A 13,247-nucleotide genomic window follows, 5' to 3' on the forward strand; every position below is an offset into this window, starting at 1 on the left:
AAAGTTGGCCTGTTTTGGTAAAAGTCAAAGTTTTCTTCAGGAGGAGAACTGATGGTGGGAGATGTAAGGCAGGCAGAGATGCCTCCCTAGCCACAGGGCTGCTGAACCCAGGGGCTGGGTGTTCCCCAGTAGTTCCAGGCATCAGGGCAAACCTCCCACCTAGGAGGAGTGCTCTTTAGAATCAGGTTTTCAAACACACTCAGGTGTAGTCTCTTGTTCTGGCTAAAGGTGCATAAACTGTCAAACCATATGTCAAACCTACCCAAGATGACCAAATGATCATTTGATCATTGGTCTTGAAGCAGAGGGATCACAGAGTATCATCTTTCTAGCTTCTGCCCTTTATAGGTTCCCGTCCAGCTCCAAAGGTGCACCTCTGCCCCATTTCTTAAACCGACTACTGTGTCACTTTGTTTGATGTGTCTCAAGAAGTTGCTAGAAAAGTGCACATCCTGGGATAAGGATCGGCAGCCTATTCCTGGGTCTCTGGGGTCTTACTCTCTTGCTATAAAGAGGCCTGAGAAAAGATGGAAAGAAGGAATGAATCAGTCATCCAAAAGGTTTTTATTCTCCCACTTGGTTCCTTTTCCAGAGCTTGTACTCTCTAAGTTCTAGAATGGGGTTGGGGCCACAGTTATAGGGTGGGGAGCCTGTGGGTCTATGGCCACGCACCTGCTTCCCTCCCGGTTGGGTCTGAGCTCAGGGCAGGATCAGGCACTTGAGAGCTCTGTGCCCTCCTTCACAGGCACAGGCTGTGAGTGCCTCCCAAAGGGGTTAGGAGCAGGTGAGCCATTCCTGGGGCTGTAAGGAAGGAAGAATTCCATTGTGAGACCAAGCGGAGGTGTTAAGAAAATTAACCTCAGTTTCAACGTTGCACGTGCTTCAGAAGTGATGTCATGAATAAGGAGGCCCGGCTGCTCACCAGGATCCAGCTTCTTGGGGGGTTCCACAGAGAGCTGGCATCAGTCAAGGCAGACCCCAGGGGCTGAGTGCCCGGAGAGATGGTGCCTTTCTTCATCCCCACAGGCAGTTCATTTTGGATTCAAGGACGAAGGATCTGGATGCCTTCCTGGGGAGTGTATGTGAGCCCTGAGATAGATCTTGGGTGCCCTGGAAATTGTATTGGTGCCGAGATGATGAAAGGAGTTAGTTTTCTGGGAGAGGCTATGAGGGTCCCAACTCTGCGGTCCCAGGCTGAGGCCCCTGGTCTGCGTGCGGTGCTTCACCCAGATAGTTCATGGAAACAGCCAGGCTCTCCAGCTGTACTCTGCAAATGCAGGGGTGGATGGGGGCAGGGCGCAGGAGTTTCTTGTTTCTTGCTCCTTGTTTCTTCCTCACCGTTCGTTCTTTTATGCCTCCTGGTACCCAGGGTACCTTCTGAGGTCATGAAAGGAAGACAGAAGATGCTGGGCCTCTCTCGGGAGTAGCTGGGGTGAGTGGCTGGCAATTATGGAGGCAGGGGCAGCCCTCTGGGCCTCTGAGGGGTCGCCACACTTTCCCTCTTCCAAAAGTCTCAAATGCCTGGCCTGGTTACCTCTGTAGCCTGATCCCAGGACACAGGTGTGGGCACAGGGGTAGTCTGGGTCCTTGTTCTCTTTGGGGGGTGTCCAGCCCTCACAGATGTGGGGTGAGGAAGCGGAAAGTCACTGCCGGGATGTTGAGAACTTGGCCACGGTCAGGACCAGACTTTTCCCAGCTCCTGCATCTGGCCAGTTCTTGGGCAGGGCCCAGGTGGAAGATGATCTTGGGGTCACTCTCTTGCCAGGCCCAGGAAGGGGATACAGCTGGAGCGGCTTCTGGGAGCTTCTCTGATTACTTTTCCCTATGGCAGCAAAGCACTTAATGCCCATGTCGTAGACGGAGAGATGAAGCTCACAGAACACTTTAGACAAGACTGGGACACTGGTCCTTTCTCGGCTGTCTCATAAATGCCAGTTCCTAGCTCGAAGTTCAGAGAGACACGGGAGGTTTCCCCAAGTATCCACTTGGGGCTACTAGAGGAAGCAGAAGAGTGGCCGGTGGTAAAGACCTGGAGTCTGGTCCCAGTTCTTGCCGATGCAACTTCCTGTGACCGCACATGCCCGCTGAGGAAGCACCCCTTCCCCATGCCTGCCCAGGGGATCCCTCAGATCACAAGGCCCACTTTCCCCAGAACCACCTGCCCAGGCGTGGGGGGATCTGGCACCTGGGCTGGTGGAGGTACCAGCGGTCAGGGGCAGGGCTCCTCCGGTAGCTGGGCTGCATACAGGGCCAGGGTGTGGTGCAGGAACTGGTATTGCTCTGTGGTCTGGATCATCCCGCCCCTGCAAGGAGAATATGCAGAGACCATGAGCACAGGAGGGGCGAGTCAAGCATCCCATAGTTCTGCAGGGAGAGTCTCCCAAAGAACCTGTCGACCCCTTCACATATGTTCATCCTTTGGGCTTTCTCCTCCTTTTTCTGCCCCTCAGACCTTCCCCACGAGCGAAGCCCCGCCCCTCTCCCCCGCCCCTTACTCAGGGCTGGGCCCCATTGCTAGCTGTGCCCAGGAGGAGAACTTTTTCCTCTCTGACCCATGGGCTCCTGGGGCAGCGCCAGGCCCCTGATTCCTCAGGCCAGGCCAGGAATATTCCTGAGCCTCAAGGTTTCTTCCTCCCTGTCTTAAAAGTAAAAATAATAATTCTGTGTATTTGTACAGTAGGTTCTCATCTTTGAAAAACATGTTCCCTATGCATTAACTCATTCCTTAACGCGGCTCCTGGGGAAGGAGCCGTCGTTTCTCTCTAGATGAAGAAACGGGGGCCCAGAGAAATACAGTGATGGCTCAGTGAGATGCAACTCAGAATCGGCACCGCGGTTCCCGGTCTGCAGATGCAGAGGGCTTCTGTGCAGTATCTGTGCTTGCCTGGTGTCTAGAACCAACCACACCCTATCCCTCCACCTTTCCCTGAGCAGGGGATTTGGAAAACCACAACCAAAAACCAAAAAAGATACAAGGCTCAGATATCCGCAGAGTGGCATATTTAGTTCTAGGCCGCCAAGCTAAAATTTTAGATAGAGATTCTTTCCTGGGTGTTAGTTGCACAAGGAAACCGCTCTTTAAGCCATGGGCCCTTTCCTTTCTGGAAGGAAGTGCTTGGTGGTGATGAGCCTCTAAGTACCCTGGTGCCCAGGAAGCACTGATGCCACTCCTTCACGTCGTTAGGCCTATTTACGTTCATAGACCCACCTGTCCAGCCGCAGTTGGCACACGATACCCAGAATGTCCACTTCCCCTCGGGCCTTCAGCTGTTGACAGCCAATTCGGGTGGCGATGAAGCAGCCAGTCCGGCCAATCCCTGCACTGGGTACAGCCAGGGAGGGGACAGGGAGGTCACAGGAGACCAGAGAACATGGGGGCCAGGCCTCAAACTACAGAGAAAGCCGTAGGGACTTAGGGCCCCCTATTTTGGGGGTGGGGACATGAGGGCGGAGGAAGGTAGCAACACCTTCACAGGTTAGAGCTGGCACTGGAGCAGTTTCCATTTCGTCTGGCCTCACCATAAACCTATCCCAGGTCACCCTCCAGCCCCCGTGGACATTTCGAGGAGCTCTCTTCTGCTCGGCGGCAGGCAGTGGTTTCCAGCTGTCTGCGTTGCCTTTGACCTTGTTGAGCCCTTGAGCCCTGCTTGTCTGACCAGGACACCATCTCCACAGCTGCTGACACTCAGCCCCCTTCTCCCACCTCGGGTCCCTCCCACAGCTGTCCCCTCCAAGCTGCTGTGTCTTGCCCTTTGTTCCAAAACCTTTTCAAGGACTCCCCGTCTTTGGGAAGGCTTCTTATCTGAAGCCCTGGTAGAAGCCACTCACGACCTCCCAACACTTATGTCCAGGTGCGCCCTGTGGGGAAGAGGCTCATGGGCCCCCTCTGTCTATACTTGTGCCAGTATGTTCTATTCAGGGTAGGTACCCCCAAATGGTTACCTTATCGTAAGCTTGTCCCCCGTGGTACCCCCCCCCACCCCCCCACCCCACTCCACCCCACCCCAATCGGATTCTTAGTATGTAGCCAAAGCATTCCTTTGAAATGGCACTTAGCTAGTCTTATGAGGCCCCTTGTGATCTGGCCTTCCAGACTGCTTTCTCATCACTCTCCTTCCCTTCCCCCACATGACCTCCAAGGCCCCATCTTCTAACTCTGCTCCCAGCAATGTCCATTTACAAATTTCATCTCAGGGGGTGCCTGGGTGTCTTAGCCGGCTGAGCATCAGACTCCTGATTTCAGCTCAGGTCATGATCCAAGGGCATGGGATGGAGCCCCATGTAGGGCCCCTTGCTGAGTGTGAAGCTCCTCTCCCTCTGCTCCTCTCCCTTGCTTGTGCTCTCTCTCTCTCTTAAAAAAAAAAAAATTCATCTCGGAGCCTTTGCACATGCTGTTCCATCTGCCTGGAACGCTTCCTCTTTCCACTCTTCACTTGATGAATTCACCTTTCAGATTTTAGCTTAGTTTGATGTCCTTTCTCCTGGAAAACCTTCTCTGGCCAGTCTGGGATGGGCGACTTGGTTCTGTGCTCCCCTACACCTCCCACTGTGCTGTGCTTAATCATTTGATCTGCTGTCTTTCCCACCAGACTATAAACCCAGCAGGGCAGAAACTGAGCTGTCTCCTCGGCATCTAACACTGTGCCTGACAGTAACTCGTTCTCAATCAATAGTTGTTGAATAAATGAGTTTCTCGGAGCACCCGCGTGGCTCAGTCGATTAAGCGTCCGACTTCAGCTCAGGCCATGATCTCATGGTTTGTGAGTTCTAGCCCCGCATCGGGCTCTGTGCTGACGGCTCAGAGCCTGGAGCCTGCTTCAGATTCTGTGTCTCCCTCTCTCTGCCCCTCCCCTGCTCACACTGTCTGTCCCTCTCTCTCAAAAGTAAAACATTAAATTTAAAAAAAAAATTAAAAAATAAATGAATTTCTCAACACCGGGGACCATGTTTATTTCCCTCCCCAGAAGACTGGGAAGCTTTCTGATGTTCTGTCCCCTCTCTGGCTTGTACCTGAATGTCCAGCCCAGATGGCCAGGTTCTGCATGAAGGAGAGAATGAGCTGAATGACCTAGAGATTCCCATCCTAGGTAAGACTTGGGCCTGCCCGGTGCTGTCCTTAGACCCCTTCCAAGAAGAGACCCAATGGCAGGGAAAGGGGCACCTGCTCATAGGCTGCTGGGGAGGGCGGGGCCACATACCTGCAGTGGACTACGATGGGCCCAGTGTTGGCAGCTGTCTCTGGGCTTTCCTCCACCTCGGCCACCAGGCGCAGCAGAGGCCCAGCCGATTCTGGGGTCTGGTGATCAGGCCAGGCAGAGAAGAGGACATGTTTCACTACCCGGCACTCCTCCTGGTGCTGGCATAGGAACAAGGCATGAGAACCAAGGTCAGGGTAGGGGGCACTGGCAGCCTTCTTCTCTGGCACCAGAGGAGGGCAAGGGCTAGAATCCCCCCCTGGGTCAGTCATGGACCCTGAGCAGGCCAGGTCAGCCCTTCTCCTGCTCATCATACTCCACCATTCCCTCCTCTGAAATGCTGGAGGGAATGCTGTCCAGGGAGCGGGGGAAGACCCAAGTTCAAGTCCTGGCTGTGCTTCTAACTAGCATATGACTTTGGGCAAGTCCCTTAACCTCATTTACTTAGAAGAAGGAGACCGTGATATCTTATTGGTTTGCTTCTCAGGATGCTTGGAGGATAGGAGTTGAGAAAGAAATGCTTTGAAAAGTGTAAAATGCTATATGATAATAGAAGGCATTTTAAAGCACTTCACATGTGTCATTATACATCTGCCTGGACTTCCGGTGGTGCCTTCAGCATGACTCTGGGACCCCTCCTCTCCTCTCCTGGGCCATTCAGCACGGATGGGCAGATGGGCCTTCCTGGTGGTTTCTGCTTGGCTAGTTGGCTCTGCCCTGTTAGACTAGGGCAGTACCCACGTTCTCTTGCTTTTTGCCTCAAGCTATTCTTCTAGATGTGTGTTCAAGAAGGTTTCGATGAATAAACCCTTGGATCCCAGTAAAGGTCAGGCCTGAGTTTCAGCGATGCTGGAGACAGCCTGACCTCCCTGTACCTGGATGGTGAGCTGCCGCACAGTGTATTCTGGACATTCTTTTGTGCCTTGGATGCGGATCCGGAAGGGTCCATAGGTTTCCTCTTCTGTGGGCCAGTAGTGGACACATTTCTAGGAGGGAGGGAGCTGGGAGTCAGAAGGGGGAAGTGTCTATCAGCTGGAGCGGGGGCCAGGACAGCAGAGAAGGAAGTGGGGTCCCCTCCCCATTTCCCTCCCCCATCGGAGGTGCTCCGCGCTGCCTGGGTCAGTACCCAGGGGCTGGGCTCTCCTGCAGGTGAAGTGCTTACCCCACCCCCCATTCTGGCTGTGGAGAGCCCCGATGGTGTATATCTCAGAAACTTTTCTGGGAAGTTCAGGCTGGGCCTGGCTATAGGTATCGTCAGCTTCCAGGAGAGGCCCTAGTCCCAAGCTGCCCTGAGTCGGGGCATGTGTTGTGGGGTAAGAAGTAGCCTTTTCTGGGTTCACTAAGGTCTGTGACTCCACCTCCTACCTCCTTGCCTTCTCGGAGCTGAGTGAGCATGACAATGAGTGACACTTCTTCCTGCCACACCATCTCCCAGAAGTCTGATACGGTGTTGGGCATGGGGCCCTGGGTCGCAATGTAGACCTTCTCCTGCCCGTCGTAGCCCTGGGGAGATGGATGCATAAAAGGAAGGGTGGGAAGCAGTGAGAGTAGAGCCCCAGGGAAATCCTGGACTCTGGGGGTCCTGGGGTCAGGCTGAAGACACTGAACATACACACCCGGACATACCCGTGCACACACTGGAAGGCACGTGGTGGAAAGGACACAGGCTCTGGAGGGAGGAACACGTGGGTTCAAATCTCTGTTCTGCTGCTTACTAGCTATGCCACCACAAGCAGGTTACCTAGCTTCCGTTAAGCCTCAGCTTTCTCATCTGTAAATTGGGCACAATAGCTATCTTGCAAGAATGTAGCACAAACCACATTCAACAAATCATATTGAGAGTCTAGCGCTATCAGGTCCTTTGGAAATGTTTGTTCCCTTCCTCCCCTATTGCTTTCTACTAGCACAAAATAAGAAAACGGTGTTCAACATTGGTTGAGTGAATGTTTCACTTTTACTATTACTTTTACATATATTTAGTAGCAAGATGTGGCACATTCTTGCTAGCCCTTTTCTCTCCCGGTCAGAATCTCAGCTCCTCAAGATGATGAAATCCAGACAGACCACTGTTCACTAAATTTCTGCCAGCAAATAGGAGATTTGCAGAGTCCCGGGCTAACAGCTTTCAACCTCTTGGCACCTCTGACCTCTGGCCTAGCCACTTGGAGCCACTAGAGGGCGCTACTTTTACATCTACTTCGGGCTAGTAGAGGTGGGAAGCTGGGGTAGAGAGGCCGCCTTGCCTCCCTGGTTCCTATAGTTTGATGTTAAACCATTTCCTCAAAGGAGGGGCTGTTTTGGGAGGCAGTTAAAGGTAGAGAGAGAGAGAAAAGGGAGGCAGGGGAGCATTCCTATTTGTGTTAGCACCTTCCATGCAGACCTAAGAGCCAGGAGCCCTGGGGCTACGAGGGAGTGAGTTCAACAGGGCAACTTCCTCCATGTGTAAAGGGTTGGCAGGGATGATGTGATAACGTGCGTTAAGGAGACTGGGTGGTTTCTTCTTTTCAGCCTAACATCTGCTCTGTTTTCTCAGCTGGTGTCTTGGGGCCTCTTCGGTGTCTGTCCCATCTGGGGGGGGGGGGGGGGAGGAGGGGCATGGCAGTAGTGATTTGGAGGAGGAACCCACAGCTGGACGATATTCTCTGGGGATGTCCTCAAACACAGCGCACCCCCCGACCCCACCCCCATTCCCTGCACGGCAGCCCCAGCTAGGCCACTCACACGGATGTAGTTGGCGTTGATGTAGTCTCCGTCTTCTTGGCTCTGTGCCCGGCCTAGACAGACACGGCTCTGGGGATCTAGGAAGTTAAAATCAGCAGAGGTCAGAGGTCAAAAGGGGACCAACTAAGGCACACTCCCAACAGGGTCAGGAAGAGGTGAGTTCCTGTGCTTATCACAGTACCCCGTGTATCGCAGGTGGTCAGAGACCCCCTAAATTACTTTATATGCAGACATTAAGGAGCCACAGAATGTTTCTGAGCAGTAGAGTGACATGTTCAAAGGAATAACTGGGGAAGGCTTACTGCGTGGTGTTGTGCAGGACGAATGAGGAAAGGGAATGGGGCCGCAGAGACCCTAATGGGCAGTTACTGAAATATTCTAGCCTTGAAGTCAGGAAGAGGATAGAGCACAATTGTACCAATAAGGCAAGGGAGGAAAAAGAGGGGTCATGGAAGAAGAGTTTTTTTCCTTTCTAAATTTATTTTAGAGAGAGAGAAAGCATGAGGCAGGGAGAGGGGCAGAGGGAGAGAGAGAGAGAGAGAGAGAGAGAGAGAGAACCTTAAGCAGGTTCCACGCTCAGTGCTGAGCCCAACACTAGGCTCCATCCCACGACCCTGGGATCATGACCTGAGCTGAAATCAAGAGTCAGACGCTCAACGGACTGAGCCACCCAGGCGCCCCAGGAAGAGTTTCTTTCTGATGGTGAATATGAGATTTGGATGAGCGACTAGCCCCAAATCCCGCAGTGGTGACGTGGGACCAAAAGTCGGGTTTCATTCTGCCACTGGGCGTGCCAGCCTCTCCCTCGAAGTGGGGAGATCCAATCCAAGCTGGAATGAAGAAGTTAGCTTGTAAGGAAAGGAGACGAGCTCTGCCAGTGCTGGCTTGGTTCTGGACGGAGGAGAATTGCAGGGAGACTTCCCTCCTGGCCGGGAGTGGGGGGGCGGGGGGGGGGTGTTGGGGAGTGAGGGGGGTGAGGGGGGGGATGGGCGGCGGGGGGAGGCTGGTTAGACTTAGATCAAGAACAAGGGCCGCTCCCTCCTCCCCCCCCATTCGATGAGTGCTGAGCCACCCCTGCGGGCAAATGGCTGTCACCGCAGGAGCCGGGAGTGGTGAGCTAAGGCCTCCAGACAAGGAGTTGCTGGAGGTGGGTGGGCCAAGCAAGGCTTCTCTGAGTGGGGGGAGGGGGAGAGTCTCTGAGGGTCTCCTGCTTGCCTCTGCAAAGCAGGAGGTGCTGATCCCTGGGCCCTTTGAGCTTGCAGGGTCAACCCCTTACAGCCCCAGGACTCCCATCTCCAAACTCTCTCACTGCTCTCTTGCAGAGTCCCTGCATTTGACTTGCTCGAAGCCCTCTCTCTGGGAGCCATCCTGATGGTGCCTTTGCCACTGCAGACCTCTGCTGGGCATTTCCCACAGTGGAGGAAGAGGAGAAAGAAGCTGTGACTTCGGGCAAGTTATGCCCGAGGCAACTTTTCTGTGATTCCAAATCTACTCCCTGGGGTCGTTTTGAGAAATGAGTTAACATCAGCAACTCCCAGCACCGCCTGGCCCACGGTAAGCATCTGCAAATATGAGTTGCTGTATTCGCACTGTGGTTATGATCCCTGCCCAGCCCGGGGATGGTATTGGTGTTTCTCTGCTGAAAGAAAATGCTCTATGTGAGGGAGCTCTTGCCTGGCTGAGGCTGTGTGTCGACTCCTGAACCTGTCCAGCCCCAGGGACAGCATCACCTCCCTTGAAGCCCGCCGCACTTCTTACTTGGCAAGATGGTCTTATATCGGTCCTTGGAGGCGTGGCCAGGAATATCCAGGTCTTCAGAGTTGACAAAGTTTGAGGGGATCTTCTGGCAGAGGGAGGAAATGAGTGAATATAGCCGATATATCTTGCCAGCCTCCTTTGCCCCCTTCCCCCGCTTTATCTAGTAGAGCTGGGCCCTTGCTCTTCTCTCCCGGCTTCAGTAGGTCTGGATGGGGTGGAGGGCAGAAGAGGGAGCATGGGGCAGTTTTCTCCCCTGATCCGAGAGTTCTCTTTCCTGAGGTCCCAAAGAGGAGGCACCCTGCAGTACCCAAGATAGTACGGTGCCAGCTGGCTGTCTCCGATTCAGAAGGGCGGATGGACTCCGAGGAGACCCCAAGTTCTTACCAGGAATTCCTCTTCCAGCTGCTTGGGGCTGGGTGGCTGGTGCTGCAGGGCCCAGCGGGTGAGGGGGTGTCCAGCTGTGCGCAGAAAGTGTAGGGTGACCTCCCGGGGTGTGTTCACTGAGCAAATGGGCTCTACAGCTCCCAGGGACCGCACATCCAGCATCAAAGCCACATTGGAGCCTCGCCTGCAGGCACGGACAACCAATGCCTAGTGAGTGCCCAAGAACATCGCTGCTCTGACCATTATTATTGTTATAGGACACGCCTGAGGAGGCTGCTCCTTGTTTCCCCCTTGACCCACAGGCCCGGTGGGCTCCAGGCTCAGGACCCTGCTACATGCGTCAGATCGGGGTAGCCTTGAACCCAACTGTTCTCTCCACCTGCCCACCCCTGCCCATTCCTCCCTGGCCTCCAAAGGTCAGACCTACATCCAGACCCAAGACAGCCCTGCTCCAGGGGCTGGCTGCTCAGCCCATCTTGGGGTTTGGGAAACAGGCACGAGGTTGACGTGACACTTTATGCCCCAGACATGTAAAGGACATGCAAAGGACATGTAAATGAACACATGTGGTTTCCTTTTCCAGATTGGAGTCAACAGCTGAGGGCCCTCTGGACTCAGCTGTCAGAGCTGGAGAGGCAGATGGAAGGAATGGGACACAGTCTCAGAGCTGGGAAAGCCCCCCCCCCCCCCCCCCCCCCCAGGAAAGATCTCACCTCTCCTGCAGTCGCACATGCTTCTTGGCTGGTGCTTTGGTGGGTGGAGGCTGGGTCATGGCTGCCCCCAAAGACCAGGTCGGCAGCTGTGCTCTGGAGCACCCCCCCCACGGTCCTGGACCATGCTGGGTGGGGTGCTGGGCCCAGGGGAGGCTTACTCAGCCATGAGGTTCACCTGAAAGACAGGAGCCCTCAGCTGTTGCCCTCTGGCCTGTCTGACTGGCCAGGAGAAGGCTCCCAAGTCCTGGCCAGCTGCCTGTTTTCTGGTACCTCTGTTTTTACTGAGGTGTCTTCTGTTCTCCGAGCAGCAATGCCATTTTCACTGCGGGAAGGCCAGGATCTCTATGAGGGGGACCCAGGGTGGTGGGGAGTCTGAGATTGGAGTAGGGGCCCAACAAGGGGTAGAGACTGTGGGGGAGGGCAGGAAAGCCTCCAGAAGGAAGGAGAGAGGGGAAGAGAGGCGGCTCAAAGCAAGAGTACAAGGGGCTCTAAGCTGGGACCCAAGTGAAAGAAGGCAAGGGAGGAAACACAAACAATTTTGTTCTGTGTAGAAGGGAGAGAGAAGGCTCACAGAAACCACCTCTAGTCCAGGCCTTCTCTGAAATGAAAGGTTTAAGGCTTCTCGAAGCGTTGGAGCCAGTTGGGGACCCTTGTAGACCCTGTCCTAACCGCTGGCAGCTTCCGAGTTCATTCTGGCTTCTGGGGTCTCTGTCCAGGGAGGTAGGCTGGGGGTGGTGGTGGGGGTGTGTTTCCTTCCTCCTCTGCCCATCCCCCCATCTCCCGCCTCTGTAACTGTCACAGGAAATGGCCTCACCAAGCCCTTGAGCATGGTGAGGCGACAGCTGGGGGTACAAGAAGGGGCATGGAGGTGGTGGGGCCATCTCCTCTTGGGGGACAGTCCCTATCTTCCAGAGCCAGGTCACGCTTCTGAGGAGCGGGGGCGGTGTTAGAGTTGCTAAGCCCGCAGGGACAGAGGTGAGGGGACAGAGTGGGCCCCGTGCAGATGTGGATGATAGAGGCTGTCCCGAAGCAGAAAGGGGTTCATCGGCCTCTGCTCTCCTTGCAGCCCCCTGCGGCTCCCCTGCCCCCCCCCCCCCCCACCTCGGGGCTATCAGCTGGGTCAGCACCCATTCGACAGCCAGGCACTCTAGCACCCAATGCGACGTTACTCACACCCTCCGTGGAGATGCCCTCCCGTCTCCCCAGGGTTCACACCACCCCAGGACCACAGGGACCCCTCCTCCCCCCTTTCAGGTACTTACTGAAGTAGCTGTGTCCCCCAGGCTGCCTCTTGCCAGCTGTCTGTCTGTCTGTTGGTTGGTCTTTGAGGGCTGAGGAGGCTTCAGGAAGCCAGCTTCCTCCCTCTGCCCCTCCTTGTTGCCACCCACGCACACCCCAGCTGCACGCTGCCCTCCCGCGCCTGCAGCCACCGCCAGGGGTCGGGTGGCTCTTGCCTGTGCCCCTTTGGGTGTGGGCTGGCTGTGTGCCAGCACTTTTGCCATGGGTCTAAGGCCCTGCTCCCTGGGGATAGACCAGGTCCTGTGGGTCTTTGTCACATTCAGCCTCTGCCTGCTTACTGGGCAGAGCTCAGCTGTCCCACATGGAACGCCTCATTGTTCCTGTTCAAGCTGGCCCTGTCCACACAGTGATTTCTACTCCTCTGCTTTGGCCTCAAAGCCCTAGTCCTGGAAGCCCTTGCCCTCTCAAGCCTTGGGAGTTGACGGTCAGGCACAGGTTACGCCTTCTCAGAGCAGAGGTGGGTGTGGACTTGGAGTAGGGTGGGGGAGAAAGGAAGCAGGAATCTTTGCTCCACAAAGACCCAGGCCAGACTAGAAGGGTCGGCTTCAGGACCTGAGCCACACCCCAGCTCTCAGCTGCCTCCGGTTTGAGATGGACCAGCCAGCCCGGAAGTAGATGGCAGAGGCTGCTCGTAGAAGAGTCTGGGGGGCTTTCCCCCTGCGCGCAAGCCCTCCAGGCCTCGTCCCCAAATCCTAACATCTACTGAGAAGACTTACAGATAGTGGACAGTCTCTGGCCCTCACACGGGGGGACTCCCACGTCTTCTTCGCCTCTGGGGCATCTGGATGCCTGGGGCCTAGGAAGTGGCCCCCACGTCCAAGATTCCACTGCCCACCCCCCCATCCCCCACCCCCCACCCCCCGCCTTGCCTCGGCAGGCCCCTTTCTGGCCAGCAACCCAGCTGGTTCATGCTCGCTGCGGCTTCTTCTCCCTTGTAACATTCCAAACACCCTTCCTTTCCCAGCCCCAACACGCGCAATCCTCGTCCTCTCTCTTCCTCCCACTACTGATTCAGCTGTCAAACGGTGACAGCAGAAAAGGAATGATTTACAATAGACACAGGGGGTGGGCACACTGGAGGGGCGGTGGGGAGGGTGCTGGCCTGCTGCTGGCCTAAGGGGGAGGAGGGTTGGGATAACCCTCTGGAGCTCTGGAGGCTTCCCAGCGCCTGTCTTTT

The 13,247-nt window shown here is 55.3% G+C and overlaps 1 protein-coding gene across 1 annotated transcript; it reads right to left on the minus strand.

Annotated features, from left to right (window-relative positions):
* Positions 1-545: 545 nt before the first annotated feature.
* On the minus strand, positions 546-12,995 carry PTPN7 (protein tyrosine phosphatase non-receptor type 7). The gene is given in 12 exon segments (XM_078440826.2): positions 546-2,303; positions 3,209-3,322; positions 5,199-5,356; positions 6,071-6,181; positions 6,561-6,698; positions 7,917-7,993; positions 9,675-9,759; positions 10,059-10,242; positions 10,772-10,881; positions 10,883-10,962; positions 12,783-12,909; positions 12,912-12,995. Coding segments are annotated over 12 exon segments (1,347 nt in total). The 5' UTR covers positions 12,981-12,995; the 3' UTR covers positions 546-2,209.
* Positions 12,996-13,247: the final 252 nt, after the last annotated feature.

The sequence above is a fragment of the Panthera onca genome, chromosome F1 (assembly GCF_046562875.1).
Source record: "Panthera onca isolate mPanOnc1 chromosome F1, mPanOnc1 haplotype 2, whole genome shotgun sequence".
NCBI classification, from domain to species: Eukaryota; Metazoa; Chordata; class Mammalia; order Carnivora; family Felidae; genus Panthera; species Panthera onca.